This window comes from Podarcis pityusensis (assembly GCF_964106645.2).
Source record: "Podarcis pityusensis genome assembly, chromosome: 3".
In the NCBI taxonomy this organism is placed as follows: domain Eukaryota; kingdom Metazoa; phylum Chordata; class Lepidosauria; order Squamata; family Lacertidae; genus Podarcis; species Podarcis pityusensis.
In genome coordinates this window covers 77,018,187-77,037,736 of record NC_138026.1, presented here as the reverse complement: position 1 = coordinate 77,037,736, position 19,550 = coordinate 77,018,187, and the positions used below count along the sequence as shown (strand labels likewise).

Sequence of the window (19,550 nt, the reverse complement as noted above, 5' to 3'; positions counted from 1 at the left end):
CTGCTGAGTAATAAAGTATTTCATACAAATATAGATAAGGCATTAATATTATACAGATGAAAACTAGAGTCTACAAACCTCCACAGGGATTCTAGGTATGTTTTCTTCTTCTTAACTCACATTACTTATTTCAGTTGTTATTTTGTTTACATTTGCTGCAGTGCCATCTCCTTCTTAGGACCAGTTAAATGCAAAAAATAAATTACTGTACAGATCTTCAGTATTGTAAGATAATTCTACTTTGCCCAGAAACTATAACAAGTGAGCCCTGTCTTAGCTGTCAATTGTTCCCAGATGATTGTTAAAGAGAATTGATCAGGGAATTCTCAACTTCCCCTTTCCCCAAACACCATACCCGCCACATCAACTCACTCTTATGCTGTTTTGACCTGATGTTGGCCATATGTTTCCCAGATTGCACCTTTTTTGGCCAAATTACATTGTGAAAATAAAGGTGTGCATTAGATTCGATAGCACACTGACATTAGCCAGCAAATTTTTTATTTTTATTTTTTGGTTTCAAGGTTCTGAAAATTGAGGTGCGCATTAGATTTGATGGTGCATTAGACTCGAGTACATATGGTATATCAGTTAAAGAACTGAAACTACCAGACATAGAACTGCATTCAAGAAGTTATATTTGACAGTTTGGTAAAATTACAACAATAAAACAAGATAGGTGTGAATTTAGCTAATTTGAATTAAAATGTACGTTAAATGGAATTAAATGGTCATGAATCTGAAACACTTTAGACATTTTACGGTTGTGTCATATAGCTAGCTCCAGATTTGACAACAGCAAATGATCTCACTCCACAGATAATTCAACCCCAACATATATAAAAATGTTTTCTCCTTGGAAGGAGCACTTGACAAAGACATTTTGATTTTTCTGGCTATATAAAATTTTGTTTTCAGAAGTGCAATACATGTTGGGTGCCTGAGGTAGAAAATCCACCTTGCACTGCTCCCTAAAGCAGGGCACAACCCATCAAAACCGGGCTTGTGAGCAATTCCATTCACTTCAGAACTTCCTATTGGACTGTGCCCTGAAAATCGGATCTATCTCCCGCCCATTATGCTAGTCCTTTGGCCTACAACTCCCTGCAGCTCCAGCCACCACAGACACAAGGTTGGCAGAGGCTTCACTGTACCATTCTTAACAAAAGTCCGTCTGCTACCTGAGGCGACCACCTAATTTTGCTTCATTGTGGGGGCTACATCTTTGGGGCTGCATCATCTCTGTGAGTTCTGTTGTTGTAATAATACAGTTTTTGGGGTATTTTACCTCACAGACCCCTTTCAACCAGTCAGTCACAGCTGTGTTTTCCTCTCTTCTACTCCTGCCTCCCGCACCAGCACAGTTATAATAAATAGGGCTTTCATGTATGTCCTACATGGGGTTGGCCAAAGACATAATTGTTGCTTCAGGTGAAGAACAAGAGGGTGTCTCCTCCTGTTCCATATATCCATATACAGAAGCTGCTTGGGCTGGCAGTTGAAATCCGTTCCAGACAACCTCAGTGCCTGGAGACAGACAGTTAGGCTGTGCATCCATAGCAGAGAAGGAATGACTGCTAGAAGGAATGCAGGGCAGAAGAAACGCCATGGTGCATCTCCAGCAGCACAACCGGACGCCTTCATCTGCCCCAGCTGCAACAAAACATGTCTCCCACATCGGTCTCTACAGCCATGGCAGAAGCTCTAAATTTCCAACAGTTTGACATCATCTTCCATTGTCTCCCGAGGCAGACTGATGCCAACAAGAAGTGAGGAGAGAGCATCTTCCACACCTAACATTAGGCTGGATTTGGGAACCCAGGCATGGTTATAGTGGGGAATGGCTGGGGCTCAGGAGGAATAGCCAGAAGCTGCTACTCTTGGCCCTAATGTCACATCCTCACCATCCATTTGGGCTTTCCCCAAAGAACTTTGGGAGCTGTAGTTCCCCCCTTACATAGCTGTAATTCCCAACTCCCCATTAGTTAAGAGCGTTGTAACATTTTTTGGTTAACACCATTATTTTGTGGAGCCTCCATCAGCGTTCCCTGTAGTAGTATGAAGAGTAGAGGCACCTTAATAACACATGGTGTTAAAACCGTTGCCAAGGTCCTCTGTGCTTGGAGCGTGGCTAACAAAATGTTTTAGGAACGCTTCTTTGTCCTTCACACTTTTTCCGTGTTCGCTATGGGAACCATCTGTATATCACTGGCAAACACGATTCCTTCTCAAAGTGTGAAGCAGCTCTTACTCACCCCTCACACTTGTCATGTTAAATTACAGATTGAGATGGGATGACCTTTCCCTATTAATCAAATCCAAATCGGTTTGTGACACTGTTACTATGAGCAATATTATTTTGCTGGTCCCCAGTTAACCCACAAGTGTGTCATCCCGAATCCGCCCTCCCCCCCCCCCCATGTGCAAAAGTGAACCCGTGAACACCTCTTTCAGGGCCCACTCCATACAGCTTTATTTGGTTATTTAAACGTTGGGATTGGTTTAGTGCCTCTTTCTTTCTGCCAGTTCATACCAAAATAACATGGCGGCCTATATAAACAGTAAACACTATGTTAGCTTTCATGGGTTGGAAGGAATTCCGAGCGTTCTTCCCTATTTCTAGGGAAATTTCTGCGTTGCTTAAGAGGCAGAAACGTTGCTGGGATGGGCAGAGAGAGAGAGAGAGAGACAGAGACTCTGATCACTTTAATTTGCGCGATGGAAATTCACACACGTTTCTCTCGTCCTACAACACGCGACACCCCGCAGACGGGCTGCCCTCATTAAATAAAAGATATATATATATATATACACATGAGAAGCCAGGAGTAGCTAGTAGGTATGGAAGCGCGCTCTTTCTTGCTCTCCCACCCAACTCCATTGACGTCACGAGCTGGAATTCCTTTCCGTCGGGGGTGCGCGCGCGCCCCCGCCTGCCTTGCTCAAAGCCTGCGAAGAGCTTGGCTGGGCTCTACCGTCGCAGGAGGGCAGGCGGCTGAGCAACCCCGCGGGTCCCGCCGGGCCCTTTTCCGGGAGGGAGGCGCGTCTAGCAGGGCGTGGTGGGCCGGCCGTGCTCCTTCAAACCCCCCGCGCCGGACAGGCATGTGGCGCCTCGACGCGAGCCTGGTTGTAGCCGGGGCGTGAGGTGCCCGCTTCGCGCTGCTCCGCCGTCGAGTCCCTCGGACGGTCCCGAGCCTCCGTCGTCGTCTGCAAGGGGTGAGTCAAGGAAGGAATGGAAATGGGAAAGTAGGCAAGCAAAGGAAAGCAGCAGACCGCTAGGCTGGGTCGGTGTCTCGCCCAATCTGGGGCGGGAGTCGGAGACTTCCCGGGGCGCAAGCTTCAGGGATCCCTTCGCGTGGGTTGGTTCCAGCGTTTGTCGATCTCGTGTTCTCTGTGATGGGCGAGGGAGCAACATACTGCAAGGTGTATAAGTGCCTGTTAGTCCTTATAGACAGATACGCCTGTGAGACCCGGGTCCTGCGTGCATGTAAGAAAATCATATTTTAATCACTCGCACATCTTACAGGGTTGACTTCAAGGATACTCTGCTTATCCGCAAATGTGGTAACTTGGGAAGGAACTACTGAATAATGGGATAGTCTTTCCAGGTGAGAGTAGTGTTCTACCTAATCCTAAAGGTAATGGCTCCCTGGGAGTAGGGAGATGGATTGACAAGGAAAAATAGTGGGGTGTAAGCTGCCCGATCTTGAAAACATGTATTTCCTGGCATCAGAAATGGGTGGTTGGGCTATGCACTCTGTACTTGCTCTGAAACATACTTTTCCATTGTGCACATGTTTCTGCGGTTGAGCTTGTAGGTCCAAGGAGTGAGTTCTAGACAACCTGATGCAAATGAAGCTTGGTGTTTTCTAGGTTAGACAAGATGGGGGTTTCTATACCACTTGAAGGAAGTGTGCCAGTTTTGTATTTTAATGGCTCACATGTGATTTGTTGGCCAGAATCATCACAACCCTAATGGCTCTGGTACCTCTCACTTGGGTCAGTCTACTAGTAAGAAATAATGGGTACTGTGAGTTTCCCTAAAGGTAACCTGCAACCTAGCCTCTGTTATCAGAAGAGCCTTCATGTCTGCCTAGATCACCCGGAAAATCCTGGATTCCAGTGGCCATTGCAATACTGATTGGAGAGGGGTTATTATGTAAAAAGTGATGCTTGTTCAGAACAATTTGAACATTATGAACGTGGAGAGATGGTAGACAAAGGAGATGGTAGCCAAGAAAGGCAATAAGCCAATTTTGGCACGTATTTCCCAGAATTCTGCAGACATGTGTGAGCTGTGTGAGAATGCTTATCAAGATGACCTCCTGCTGAAAGCAGATATCTCTTGCTTGACATGCATTTGAAAATCTTGTTCAAATAAATCTGAATATTTTTAAGACAGGCAGACTCCTAGTGCACGCTCCCCCCCTCCCCCCAGTTTCGTAGCTTCCTGAGTGCAAATAGAAGCTTGTGCTGCAGAAGGTATCACAGTGTCCCGAGTGAGATGAGCAGGGCACAACTGGCACAGCATAAGCATAATCATGAGGAGAAGGAATGACAAAAGACAAGTAAGAATGCATCGCAATACAGCTCCATAAAATTATGCATGTGGTGGAGAAAATGGATTGAGAGGTTTTCTTCTCCTGTGACTGGGGGTGGGGGGGTCTTCCAATGAAGCCAAGCAGTGGAAGATTTGGGACAGAAAAAAGGAAGCACTTCTTCACACAGTGCATACTTAGATAGCTTTAAAGTGGATTAGATAAATTCATGGGAAACATCAGCAGGAGAGGACTGTCCTTGTGGGCTTCCCATAAGCATCTGGTTGGTCAGTGGGGAAAGAGGTGATAAGACTAGATAACCCTTTGGCTTCATTTCAGAGGGCTTTTATGTTATGGCAAACTTGTCAAAATGCAAAACTAGGATTTGTAATCTTTTTCTGCTTAGTGCTTTTCTCCCATTACTGTAAAAATAGATCCATGCGTACATCCATTGCTGAATTGTTGGCACCCGTCTGGCTTGAGAGAAGTCAAACTGCTGAGTTAGTATCACAAAGTGACTTCCCCAGGGCATAAGTCCAGGCAGTGTGTGTGGAGGTTCTGGGCTGCCCATACAACAAGACCCGTTCCCCTTGCCCTCACTGATGTAGTCTGAAGGAAAGCAGAGCAATATGTTTGGCACCAGCTTGGCTGCAGGAATTGCCAGGAGGCATACAAGGTGCCATTGTACCATCTTTGGGACCCCACTCTGGATTTGTGCAAGGTTTACTTCTTAGCCTTTTCTTCTCCTGAAGATAGCCTGCAAGGCAGTGGAGGTTTAGGATCAGAGTTTTCCTTCTCCTAGATGGGATTCCTTCCCAGGTTGATGAGCCCCATCTGCTCCTACATTCAGTGTTGAGTGCATTCATTAAAAAGGAAAAAACAACAACCCCAAAAGATTAGACCGATCAAAATTCACAGGGGATATCATGCCTTATAGTCCTTTATATAGACAGTGAACTCAATCTTCACTCAATCTGTGTCTAGTTCTCCACCTTCAGGATCTTTTTAGGAGCCGAAGAACAGTCCCTGATTTGGTGCTGAAAACCTCTGAGGTGGGTGGGTGTCCCCTTCTGTTGCAGATAGAGGGACTATGCATAGGGACTGTGCATAGAGATAGAGAGACCCTCTCCTGCTGTATTTCCCACCCCCACCACACACAGATATAGTTTTCCAAAGCCAGACTCTGTTCAGGTTTTGACTTTGGAAATAGATAGGTGGATATGCTTGTATTGGCCTCAGTTGTCCAAAACAAAAAAAAGTCAGCTGAACTGCAAGGCAATGGTTGTGTAATAAGAACCTCTATCTGCTATCAACTTTCCACCACTTTCTGCATTTAACAGAAGTGTCTCAAAATCAATGCTTCCATCTTCCACCAACAAGGAAACATTGGTTTCCTGGGGGGCTATCCAGTGTTTTGTTTAGCACCACATCCATGACTCTCAGCTTACAGAGTGAAAGAAGTGTGTGTGTGCAAAAGTAAAACCTGAAGCACCAGCGCTGTTTAGCCACATACATTCTTAGGCTATATAGAACAAAAAAATGAACTTTGGGCCAATGCAGATATTATGGCTTCAATACCAAGGCAATATTCCTCCCTCCCCCCAGATACCCCCTTCCGATATGTTTTGTTTAACATCCTACATGATTAAAAGTTTGGGTGGACTTGAATTTTTCCCCACATTTTGTTTGGTGATAATAAAGAGGCTCTGGAATTTTTCCAACTAAAAGTGGCAGTTTACCTCATAGCTGTGCAAGCTGCCTCTTCTATGGCCTAGCTTATTTGGTGGGTTTTCTCTATGAGAAAAATGTTTTTGGCATGCAGAGTTGAAAAATGGGGCTCTAGGAGATGACATCACTGTTCCTGCTGTGAAATAAATGGCAGTCATTTATGGGGGCCCTTAAAGATGTGAAAGCAAGTCAGGCATAAAATTTCACTCAGTTCTATACAGTCGTACCTTGGATCCCGAACGCCTTGCAACTTGAATGCTTTGGCTTTGAACGAATGCCACAAACCCGGAAGTGATTTGTGGTTTGTGAACATTATTTGGAAGCCAAACGTCCAACGTGGCTTCTGCAGCTTCCAGTTGCATGCAGGAAGCTTCTGCAGCCAATTGGAAGCCACGCCTTGGTTGTCGAACATTTCTGGAAGTTGGATGGACTTCCGGAACGGATTGCGTTCGACAACCAAGGTACCACTGTACATAAAGCTTCAATGAAAGTACGGATAAAAGTATCATAACGCATGCATTGTGGTCAATTTTTATTACAACTGGAGTGGAAAAGATTCATATAGCATATCAACACTACAACGCAAATATATGAATACAAGTTGTTGCCTCCACATGTGATGGAGAAACAGAGAAAGCCTACCCCCTTAAAAAGCATGTTGTATGGCATCATCATGGGGGGGTTATATGGTGAATTGGTGATAGCCATTTCACTGATAAATAATGGTACAGTGATTAATTATTTAAGAGGCAATTCCCTAGTACCCTATGTAATGAAATGAACTTTTTGAGCCTTCTTGGAAGCAAAGTTCTCAATCAGATCATTGTAATGCAAACCTCTCCCAACATTCATCTGAATTCAGTGCTAATTCTAATAGGTATTCTTGAGGCATAGAAGAGTGCGGGTAATTTTATCAATTTCAGCTTTGAAAATTACATCTCACCAGATGCAATGAGAATAAGTACTACACATAAATTGGGGTAAATATATTGAATATTATGTTTATGGATAAATTGAAGGGCTGACAGACCTGCATTATTATTATTATTTTGAGGTTGATTATATAACTTATAAATTCTCTTGATCTCAGTCAATAACTCCGTTGAATCAATTCCCACTTGGGAGGCAGTGTCCTAGTGCCCACTGGAGAAACATCTTTTCAGCCCTTTTCAAAGGCATCATCTTCCAATTTAGCCAACAATTTAACATCAAGTGTGAATCCACACTTGTCTTTAAGCAGCACCATTTGCTTACACTTGTCATCTAGGTTATTTCATCAGCCTTCAGTTGAAAGACAAATGCATGATTCAGGGACTTAGCAGGCCCTAAGAGAAACCAAGTCATGAGATAGCTTTCTCCATTCTAAAAAACTAGGGAGTGATTTGATCATAAAATTTAAAATAGTCTTGCGTGGGGTCTTTTGGTGAGAGTAGTCCATGTATGGTATAGGCTACCAGCCTTTTGGGACCCAGAGGCGTATTTGGCAATACACCCAAACCAGAGAAAAAGCAGGCGAATCAAACACCAAATGGGAAAAGCACGTACCAGAAGCATTCTGGGGAAATGGAGATAAGAGGGTGGGGTGACTGGATGTCTTCACCTTTATTTCTAGCCAGCCCAGTGCCATCCATTGTGGGGGGGGACACCTGGGAGGGGGCCTTGGCGGGTTGCAATGGTGGTGTCTGAAAGCACACCATATTACCCATGGGACCCCAGAGGTATGGCCTGTTTCATAAATGAACCTCCTCCCCCTGAAATTTATACTCCAAATTTAGCTAGTAGGCTGCCATGATCACTAGTGTTGGTCACACTAGCCGCTGCTATACAGAGATCTGAGTCTTTACTATCGCTGCTTTGATATATAACCTGTTTCATGGCTCCTTCTTTAGCATAGAAATGTGGCCTGACCTGATTGGTATAAGTGTAATCTGTTGCTAGTAAAGAAAACTAGATACAGTGGTACCTCGGGTTACATACGCTTCAGGTTACATACGCTTCAGGTTACAGACTCCGCTAACCCAGAAATAGTACCTCGGGTTAAGAACTTTGCTTCAGGATGAGAACAGAAATTGTGCAGCAGCAGCAGCGCGGCGGCAGCAGGAGGCCCCGTTAGCTAAAGTGGTGCTTCAGATTAAGAACAGTTTCAGGTTAAGAACGGCCCTCCGGAACAAATTAAGTACTTCTGTTCTCATCCTGAAGCAAAGTTCTTAACCTGAGGTACTATTTCTGGGTTAGGGGAGTCTGTAACCTCAAGCGTATGTAATCCGAGGTACCACTGTACTGGAAAATTTTTGAGAAAAGAGGGTTTGTGGAGGTAAATTGTGACACTTTTCCATGCCATGATGTATGAAATGAGAGCATGATCTAAGGATAAAAACATGGCTAGAAAGGAATATATGCTTTGATTTGTTTACATTTGGAATTTGAGCATTTTCCCCATGCTGTAATTTTTATTGTTCTAGAAAAAGGAGGATGAAGGAGGTAATGGCTAATAACAGTACGACAAATATATCTCAAGCAAGAAAAGCAGTGGAGCAGCTGAAAATGGAGGCATATCTGGACAGGATAAAGGTAAATTTCAAACTGTTACTATGTCTACATATATTACATCATAATATAATGTTTATTCTTGGGGTGCATAAATATTTGGTCAGCTTGTGGTGAAACAAAGGACACATTTCTAGCATTGACAGGATGTACATCTCATGCCTGAAAATCAGTTGGCTGTTGACTTGAGGATCAGATTACACCAAAATGATTTCTTGACGAGCTTTGTAGCCACCTCTCACTGTAGATAAATCTCGCTCTCTCTTGATAAGGGCCATCTCTCCTCTTAATTCAGGAAAAGGTACATTATTTCCTTTCCTAAAGGAGTCAGTGTACTTATTAAATGTCAGACTTGATGCATTCTTTTCAGAGTACAATTTACTTTTGCTACATTGAACAAAATAGGATTCAGAGGCATTCTAAAGCCTTGATGGTCTTTACATTTTCAGCTTGCTATACAAAGGGCCCGCTTTCTGCAGTAATAAATTAAATGGTGGTACAAGTTGAATTCACAATCATCCAATGGCATTAAAAGCGAAACACAAATGGCAAATCTGCTGTTTTTTCCTTGTCAGAAACTGAAACTGGATACCTTCAGCTACAAAGCAAAAGTAGCTTCTGAAAGCACCTCCATAAGCACATGTGTATTGAAAGTGTTAAGACTGTGCCAAAGCAGATTTTGCTTGAAGATTTTGCTTGAAGTTATAAAAGCAAGTGACTCTGCTTCTAAAGATAAACAGGTCTAATCCTGTTTGCTGCTTGAATAGTAGAGGCCTAGGAACCATTTGTAAGCCACTGTGCCTTCATCAGAGGAAAAGTGAGGTATAAGTGTAAATACATTATTAGTCCACAAGATGCATCTTTGTTGTGTGTGTGTGTGTGTGTGTGTGTGTGTGTGTGTGTCTTAAAGGAGAAGCTATGATCCAGAAACTCATACGCCACTGTTATTGTGAGAGTATTTTTTTTTAAGGAAGAAGGTTAGTGAAATTTTTAATGAATTAGACAAGAGTGATATAAATCATTTGTGTAACTAAATGTCTGTGGCTATCCAATGGGTTGATCTTGCTGCCTTCCAATCAAGAAACACTGTTTTTTATTACAAGTGACAGATCACACACAGTTATATACAATAGCTATTGTGTTTTCTCTCTTCCCCTTTTTAAAAAGAGGCTGAGCAAATATCTCTAAAATAAGTGTTGTGAGATCAACAGTGGCGTTACGGAGATGTTTGTGGATGTGCTCATTTTAGACAAAGCAAAAGCAGAGTGGGCGTTGTCACAAGAATAGCAATTATGTCTGTCTTGTCATGGAAGGTGACTGTAGTAATTGCAGCATTTTCTCTTGTCACTGAATCTTATAATTATAGTGTATCTAACAGGATTATGTTCTAACTTGGGCTGCTTCTAATCACCTCCTTTGCTCTGAAATGTAATGGTAAAATTCCACAGTTCTCCTCAAGGCTGTTAACTCACGCTAAAATCTCAAATGTTTGATAACTTGAGCCCCTGAGTAGTCATTTTATCTTGAGGAGGAGGTGGAGGATGTGGTAATATATATGTAGTATATGAAAGAGGGCAGGAGAAGGAAGGAGTATTACTTTCAGTTAATGGAGAAGCATGGAACTGGGAGGTGTCAAAGATAATTTTGCCCATCCATCTCCTTTAACTTTGAGACATTCATCACACGAAACTACCATCTCTCAAAAGATGAATCTATAAAACAGAATAACTCAGTCTTTGATTATTTCAGATTTTACTGGAATAAATGGAAGTTGTTAGAACCAAAGAGCAAGTATCTGAAGGATCAGTTAAGGAAGATTTAGTGGTAGTTATATGCAGATGTGATTTCTGATTTTAAAGTTTTACATAGTTTTTGTTTGTATGTATGGTTTTTCATTTCATATATGGATAGTAGTACATATATATTTTTTATAAATAACGTAATATTTATCCTCATGTCTTGGACAAGGAAGCTCATTGCAATATACACTGAGCAAAAAGTGGAAGTTGCACTGAGGGTTCTGTACTACAGTGGTACCTTGGGTTACGGACACTTCAGGTTACAGACGCTTCAGGTTACAGACTCCGTTAACTCAGAAATAGTACCTCAGGTTAAGAACTTTGCTACAGGATGAGAACAGAAATCATGCTCCGGCGGTGCAGCAGCAGCAGGAGGCCCCATTAGCTAAAGTGGTGCTTCAGGTTAAGAACGGACCTCCAGAACGAATTAAGTACTTAACTCGAGGTACCACTGTACTGGTTTAGTCTTTATCAATAAGTAGGTTTAGCCCACAATTGCTCTTCTGCATTCACTGTGTAGTGAGGCAGGGAGGCCAGGAAACCAGCAGAAGCTATGTCTGAGTGGTTCCAAGTTGTACTGTTACATGAAGGAAATGTTTCCCAAATGAAATTCAACTTACTCTGGTGTTGTAGAGGATTACCGGTAGCTAGTTTCCTCCCACCCTGCTGCCTTTGTCCATTTTCCTATTGCACTAGGTCATACCCAGGAGAGCTTTTTGGGACTTGGTGCAGTTCTGCTAGTTGCTAACTGGGTGTTATATCTGTGATAAGGAACAATGTGGATAATCTCAGAGCCACCACCCACTACAAAGACATCACTGTCTAAATCTAACCCAAGTCTAACACACCATTTAAACAAAGATAATGATAGTCTTTATATATTGTCCTCCTTCATTTTGTTTCGTTTTAACCAGTTGAGAGTTCAATGGAGCTCTTCTGATTCTCCAGTCAACACTATAAAACATCTGATAAAAGATGCAGCAAGACAGCAAATGAGCTGAACATGTTCTTCACATTAAAAAGTAATTATACACTTTCTACCGGTTCAGCCTGTGTGGGCACCATTTTCAGGCACTGCCACAATCGTGGAGAAGGCAAATGAATTATCATAATGAACTACAGAATATGTAGGGTTGCTTTATACATTTACCAAAAAGCAACATATTTCTGGGTTTGCGATGGCATGCTGTGCCCCCAGGGCATTCTTCATTTGCCTATTAAGAGGACCCTTCTTGCTGCCCAGTGCCCAGGTTTGAGTATAAAGATTATGTGCTCTGAGGTGTGTTTTTGCTTTTATTAGTGCAAATCAGTACTCTGTGTAAATATTTCAACAGATTCCATTGGCCCTGTGGCAGCAGTGATGATGCTTAGGTTTCTGTCTCCCCCCTCCCTCGTTTTTTTGTTCTAAACCTTTCTAGGTATCCAAGGCTGCGGCTGATTTATTGGCATACTGCGATGCTCACATGGGAGAAGATCCCCTTATTATTCCAGTGCCCACATCTGAAAATCCCTTCCGGGAGAAGAAGCTCTTGTGTACTATTCTCTGAATCACCTTGCAATTAAAAATGACCTTTGGGAGAAAACATTACTGATGGTGCATGCTTTTCCTCAAGACATCTTCTGTACAATAATTTAGTCCAAAACTGACTTGCTAAGAACACAGTATGTTCTTAAGTTAATATAAGTATTCTACATGGAAGGCTAGTCTAATGCCAATTTTAAAAAACCAGTCCTTTGTACTAAATGTTTCTGTCGACTTATTTTTTTAACGAAGGAGCCTTATTTGGTTTCAGTTATATGCATAGCTGTCAACTTTTCCCTTTTCTTGCGAGGAATCCTATTCAGAATAAGGGAATTTCCCTTAAAAAAGGGGAACAGTGGACAGCTATAGTTATATGATGGTTCGATTTTGCTAGTTAGAGTGTGTGTGTCTGTGAGAGATTCTGATACCAAGATGAGCAATATGTACTCTCAACTTTTAAAAATCCTTTGTATTTTTATTTAAGAGTTCAGCAAATTGTTGTGCTTAGTGACATCTCAAAACACTGGACCTTTTAGAAATCTAACTTTCCCCTATCTTATAGACAACCGTTAAAAAATTTCTGCCCCTTAGAAACATAGGAAGATGCCTTTGACCAAGTCAGACCACATTGTCTGTGCATAGTGGATAAACATTGATGATGATAAGCTTTTAAAAATTAGAATTTTTAATATTTTAAAAATGTAAATATTACGTTTTTCAAATGATAACTAGGTTAATGTTAAATAATCTGGCTATTAAAATGTTAGCCCTACCAGGCATATTGAATTAAAGCAGGCTTTTCATGTGTAAATGACAAACCCGTTTGATCATTTCTCAGATAGGAATATTTATACTCTACCAACTAAACAAACATAGGCAATTCATTTTTGCTTGATGAAAACAAATTGTTTTAGCCTGCCCAGTAACTATATCAGATCTTGCGTCAGCCAATTGGTCATGGCTATTTCATTTTATTTGCTACTTCGTTTTTGTGAGGGTGAATCAGGCAAAGTGAAGCAGAATGGAGCAGCACAAGGGAAGAGGGAAGAGAAGACAAAATTTGTCTAGTTGTGCAGGTTTCCATATCCCAAACTTGCAGCACATATGTACTCAGATGTCCCACTAAGTTCAATGGGACTTATTCCCAGGTAAAAAAGGGTATAGGATTGTTTTCTAAACCTCAAAAACTGTCATAGTTGCTGGTGGTAAGAAGCACCCTCCATTGGAATATTTTTTCTTAATACGTAAAAAAAGGGAAACATGCAAAAATGCATACAACAAAGAAAGGCAATGCTGAAATGAGAATGCAAGGGTAAAAAACTGTAAATACTCTATTTACTTGCAAGTTAACATGGTTAGGGGTCAGATTTGCACCACTTAGGAAATATATATGAAGTATCAGTGGAAAACTTAACTCAGTGATTTAAATTGCTATTTTCTTCTTGCTTATTTAAATTGTTCTATCCTGATGGAGGCTCGTATAGGAATATCCTCTAGCCCTATGAGGAGGTGCCATAGTCTGAGCCTGGGACCTTCTGCACACACACACACACACACACACACACACACACACACACACAAAAGTTCTGTACCACTGAACAATGACCCTTCCTGTTCCCATTCAAGGGAATTTGGAGATGGAGGGTTTTTTTGTTTAAATAATTCAGTACATTCAGAACTTTCAAGTCAAAATGAGACCATGGTGATCTCATCTCACTGGTCAAAATGGCATACTGAAGTTTAGCAGGGCCAGTTCAGTTTAAATGAAGAATTGTTGCTCAGAAGTTTATACAAATTTTGCAGATATTGATTTCCACACTTCGCACTGTAAACCATGAATCGCCATTACAGGATGGAATCATAGGCTATTTAGCATTTGCTTTTATCCCAGGCTCAACACCAAAATGCCACCACCAGTCTTGGTCATCTGCATGTTCTTAGTATAGTTCAGCACACATTAAACAACTGTATTTTCTATATTTGTTTTGTACGTTAGCTCTTACTCTTAAGTATATCTTCAGGCCCTTGAAATTGTGGCACAAGGATGAACAGGGTGTTTCCTTCGAGATAAACAGGTAGTACCTCTAAATTATACAGTTAATGTGCTCCTTGCTATGTGATCAACAGTGTTACTGTGGAACCTCAGTCCTTTTCTCCTCATTTAAGTTTTTTATGCTTTCAATATTAATTTTAATAAAGGTTATTTTGATTTGTGATTGTTGTCTCTGTAATAGTTTGTCTGCTTGTTTGAGAAGAGTATAAATGTTTTACAAGTTGTGTGTTGTTATCACACACCTGGGATTAAGTCCCTCTGGTACTGTGGATTCATTTCAACTTTGGACAAACCACACTTTCTTCGCCTCGGTTCCCCCTCATAGATTTTGAGTACTGATTTTAGAACTGAATTCTACTGCTGGATTGCTGTTTTATGATGATAATTGGTTTTTATAATTTTTATGTGATATTGCTGTGTTACATTTTAGTGATCTTTATTCTGCGCTGGGAACCTTCTGGTTAAAGGGTAGGTTTTAAATAAAAGTAATAATATACAAGTTTCATGTATCTTGCCAGCCTAATTTGTGTATTCTACATTAAAATGCTTTGTTTAAAAAGTAAAAATCTAAAAAACAACTTATTAAATGCTTAATCTGTTAAGAAAGGAAAAAAACATTTTTGCAACAAAATAAGACAATGTTTGAGTTTTGAACTTTTGTTTGAAGGGCCATGCTGCCCAAGATGAGGTATGCAAATAACCTATATTTCTCTGTTGCTTACTATGGGTGTCTCACTTCTTCAGGGAAGGTAAAAAATAAAATGCAAAATGAACCAAGAAGTTCCATAATCCCAGACAGTTGAATTGTGACTCTACAGTTTTATCTCTGTTCCTTCCCTTCCGTGCCAATTCTAGCTGTAACTTCCCATAGTGGGAGAGAAAGCTTTTTCCCCTCACAAAATGATTGGGCAGTATACTCCCTGCACATCTTGCCTTAAATATCTGATTTTATAAGTGCTAGAGCCTTATAAAGAAAGAAGAAAAGAAAGGAAAAGAAAGAAAGAAAGAAAAGAAAGGAAAGCTGGGAATCCAGGAAAGTAAATGGGCAAGGGGTGGCATGGCCTGAATTCAGGAAAAACTGGGCCATTTGTTAACCTGGGTCATACTGGAATACTGTAATACGGCTTGCCCTGCTGGGTAGTGGTAACTATGAACCCATTAAGGATTGTCAGTGACATCACCTTAAAGGTGATGACTAGTGCATGGGGCAAATTGAAGGTCAGGCTAGCTCATGTGTGCCTGGCTCACTACATGTGTTTACCCTTGTGTGTTCAGGACTTTTGAGCATTCTCATTGTTGTCTAAAATCAGTGGTACTTTCACATTCTCATGCTATTGCCCTGTGTCTACAAGACAGTATCCCTACCCCTGCAAGAAATCTCCAAAGGCTTCTGTTCTTGCGTACATCCTCAGCATCTTTTGGTAGGTCAAGTGTGTGTTTGGAGGGAAGATGAAGCTTAGCCTGTCTGTCTGGAAGCAGCTGTAAGTGTGGGATGCTAGCTGACACCGAGATTCTTCATGGTATGCCATTTCCATCTCCACCCACCCTGGACACTGTAGAAGCTGCCTCTTAATTAAATGTAAATTTATGTTTCTGGTTTTGAATCCTAAATATGAAATTCAAGACAAAAGCTGACACGTGTAATGGTTTCCATTCCTAGAGTTTTATGAAGATAAAAACCTATTCCATTCCTTATCTATCATCATACTGTAATATATCTGTGCTCAATAAAACCGGACTCTCATTTTAAAAGAGATTTAGCAGATATGGCAGTTTGTTTAAAAATGCCTTTAGAAAGCAAGAAAAACAATTAGTTGCTTTCTTCATAATAAGCTCCACTAGGGAACCCTTTCTACATCATAATTGATTTAATTTTAACAAGGCTGCGCAAGTTACCATGGCAACATGTTTACTTATCCTTTTCCAATTGAAAAGGCCTAAACCGGCACAGTGAACCTAGAAGATGTAGGCCATAGCGTGTGTTGTATTCTCTCTCTTTTTTAAAGATTTCTAAGACATTAGAAACTAAGTTAAATGCAGATGTAAACGATTTCATAGTATCTCTAAATAAATATATTTTTAGAAGGGGAAAAAAAGGAAGGAAAACACTGCATTCCAAATGACCTCACCCAGAGATTTCACATAAATGTTGAACAGACTGGGGGACAAAATGGAGTCCTCTGCCCAGCATAATATAGTACAATTGTCAGGGGGTACAAAAAACCCCTGACTACATGAACGAAACTAGCATTAGGGAGAATATATTAACCTATATTGCTAATGTTAGACACAAGGGCCAGTAAAAAAGCTGGTAACTGTAAGGCTGTATTGTGAGTTAGTAGACGCTGCTTGAACCAGGAACCACCACTTGCAGCTCATCCTCCTAGCCATTTCATTATACTATTTATATATTTGCTAATTTACTGAACCTTAAACAGCTGCTCACCAGCAACAAAAGGCAAAAGCACAGGGACCAACACGTTGCAGTGACCCAGAAGTCAACTCTACCCCTATCTGTACACAGGCAACAGGACCTAATAATGTTGGCCAGCTTCAAAGGTTTATTCACCTGTTCATCTTCCAATGTGATATATAAAACCATCTGCAGGCAACACCCGTGTTCTACATAGGACAGGAAGACTAGCCTCTATGCAAAAGAATAAATGGATTCAAAACAGACATCGGAAAGGAAAATTTTCAGAAACTACTTGGAGAACATGTCAGCCTCCCAGAACACTCTGTTAGTGACCTTGAGGAAGCCATCCTTAAACAAAGGAACTTTGAAGGGAAACTCCAGTGTGACGCTGCTGAATTACAGCTCATCAAGAAGTCAAATTCTACCATCAGTTCTGAATTGAGACAGCAGGTTTTATTTTGACTACAGGTGTTTGTGTTGTTAACACTGTTGCACAAATAGCACTTATTTTACATTTAAGTTTACTTTCATCTTCACAGCCTGCATTTCTTGCATGCCATTTCCCTCTGACCTTACTGCCAACGTTGTTCTCTCTGTAATCCTGTGATTATAGCTGCCTGGTCTCTGTAGGTACAGCAAAATAACTACTGTACAGTATTTTGTTTCTAGCAAAAGTGTGCAGTGTATGTTACACTGTATGCATTACTTGCTCTTTCCCACTTGGAAATTGTTTTTTTGGGAAAATACTTATGAAATAACTTTTTTACAGCTGTTTTATTCCTCCTTCAACCTCCTTTCCAAATGGTTTGTAGGTTGATTTATTGCTGCCACCTGCTGGATGAATAAATAAAATTATGCATGTTGTAAGTGAAAGAGACGGGACACGGGTGGCGCTGTGGGTTAAACCACAGAGCCTAGGACTTGCCGATCAGAAGGTCAGCAGTTCGAATCCCCGTGACGGGGTGAGCTCCCGTTGCTTGGTCCCTGCTCCTGCCAACCTAGCAGTTCAGAAGCACGTCAAAGTGCAAGTAGATAAATAGGAACCGCTCCAGTGGGAAGGTAAACGGCGTTTCCGTGCGCTGCTCTGGTTCGCCAGAAGCAGCTTAGTCATGCTGGCCACATGACCCGGAAGCTGTCTGCGGACAAACGCCGGCTCCCTCGGCCAATAAAGCGAGATGAGCGCCGCAACCCCAGAGTCGGTCACGACTGGACCTAATGGTCAGGGGTCCCTTTACCTTTACTTTAAGTGAAAGAGAAGGCTTGATCATGCAATTATATTGTGAGAGACTGGCAATGGACTGAAGCATGCAATGAAATAGCACCTAAAGAAAGAATTATCATTTACCTTAACTATTTGCAGTACATTACTCTTACTGTAATTTTCCTATACAAATCACAGCTGAAAAGAGACCTATCGTTCAGAGGAAACCAGAAATGGTGAACTAGGACACATAGGACTGGGAATGGTAGCTTGTTTCAAAATGCAGATGCCTAGAGAAATCAGATTTCAGTCTCTCTCCCCCCCCCCCCCATTTGTAACCCAGGCAAGAGCTTTTTCTGTGGTAGCTCCAAAATCGTGGAACTAACTCCTTACAGAGACGCACCTTTAGCATTATCAATGTTTGCTGAAGATGCACCTCATTACCTATGACAGCTGAAAAGTATTTTATAAGCTACCTGAAAACTATAAAGAAACCTGATGGATAAGAAGTCAGGGTACATATATAAATGAATTATAAAATTTGCAGCATGTGGATAACGTGGAATAAATTGCAGTGAATAATGCAAGTGCACTCTAGAAAATTAAGGTGTAAATCTCATTGCAGAAGGTGTGGACACAAATATATATATATATTTTTGGTCTCGCATATAGGGTTTGCCAGCATTTTAATGGTCCTACTCCTGCGTCTTTGCCATGCAAAAATTAAGCAGATGATGCTTCCCACAATCATTTCATCTCCATATTAGGAAGAGCTTCACCTGGTAGATTTCTGCATGCCAGGCTGCTGTTAAAATCATAGGGGCAGTACCAGTAAAGCAATTAGCAGCAGTAGGTGCAGGGTGGTAGGGTTAGGAGACTAAATGACTGGATCAGGCCAACTTAAGCGATAGAGTCAATAGCTGTAACAGGTGGACCATTCCCTATACATACACGAAAAAAATATTACATGTTTTATTGCTGTACTGCCCTTCTTCCCAATCAGGAGCCCAGGACAGTATACAGCATCATTAAAAAACAGTCAATTTAAACATCAGGCAGGAACCACCCGCTTTTTCAATTTAACCTAATTTCAACAGTTGGTGAAGAAGCCCTTTGGACTAACGACTCATGATATCAACAGTGACACTGGAATTTACATTTATCTATATTTGCATTTTCAGCAACAGAGGTGGATCGTTGAAAACTTTGGTTTCTATTATGGGAAGTTTTATCGATTTTCAGTGTATAAACACAATCACGAAGAGTCCCCCACCAGCTTGCCCTCCTCTCCCATCGTACAGGTAATTTTATTAAGTCCCGTTTGTGATTCTGGCGGATTCTTCAAAGTTATCAGTGGATAACCCTGTCCCGCTAGCAGGCGTGCTGCCAGCAGAAGAAGGAACGTGCATTCCCACGTACCACTCCGCCCGCCTGCAAATGTAGCGAGATTTAACCCTGCATGTCAGGAAACAGCCGGTGCTGGGGCATCTGCTTGTTTCCCTTGAGAGGCGCGGGACGCTGCTGCTGGGGAAGAGCCAGGTCTAGTTCTCGCCTCCCACCCGCAAGTTCTTCGGAGGCGTGGGCGTTTAAAAAATGCTGGCTTCCCACGTTCAAACGCTGGTAAAGCGCTTCAGTCCAGAGAGGGGAGCTCAAGCTGACATGACAGAAAGCCTCCCACGTGAAAGGCTATATAAAGGTTATATAAAGCAGAAAAGAGAGAGAGCCATTGAAATGAAATTCATTGTT

At 41.5% G+C, this 19,550-nt stretch overlaps 1 protein-coding gene across 4 annotated transcripts; it reads left to right on the top strand.

Annotated features, from left to right (window-relative positions):
• Nucleotides 1-2,917: 2,917 nt before the first annotated feature.
• GNG4 (G protein subunit gamma 4) lies at nucleotides 2,918-14,350 on the top strand. Of its 4 annotated transcripts, none has more exons than XM_080997826.1 (3): nucleotides 2,918-3,216; nucleotides 8,729-8,837; nucleotides 12,031-14,350. In XM_080997826.1, the coding sequence occupies exons 2-3, from the start codon at nucleotides 8,739-8,741 to the stop codon at nucleotides 12,157-12,159; spliced, it is 228 nt and encodes a 75-aa protein (XP_080853952.1). In that variant the 5' UTR covers nucleotides 2,918-3,216; nucleotides 8,729-8,738; the 3' UTR covers nucleotides 12,160-14,350. The 4 variants fall into 4 exon arrangements, with proteins under 4 accessions (XP_080853952.1, XP_080853954.1, XP_080853953.1 ...); XM_080997828.1 differs by lacking the exon at nucleotides 2,918-3,216 and adding an exon at nucleotides 3,393-3,487; XM_080997827.1 differs by lacking the exon at nucleotides 2,918-3,216 and adding an exon at nucleotides 3,522-3,608.
• The last annotated feature ends 5,200 nt before the right edge of the window (nucleotides 14,351-19,550 follow it).

Coding starts and splice junctions, on each gene's coding strand:
- GNG4 (XM_080997825.1), top strand. Junction 8,838..12,030: donor CATATCTGGACAGGATAAAG/GTAAATTTCAAA, acceptor AAACCTTTCTAG/GTATCCAAGGCTGCGGCTGA.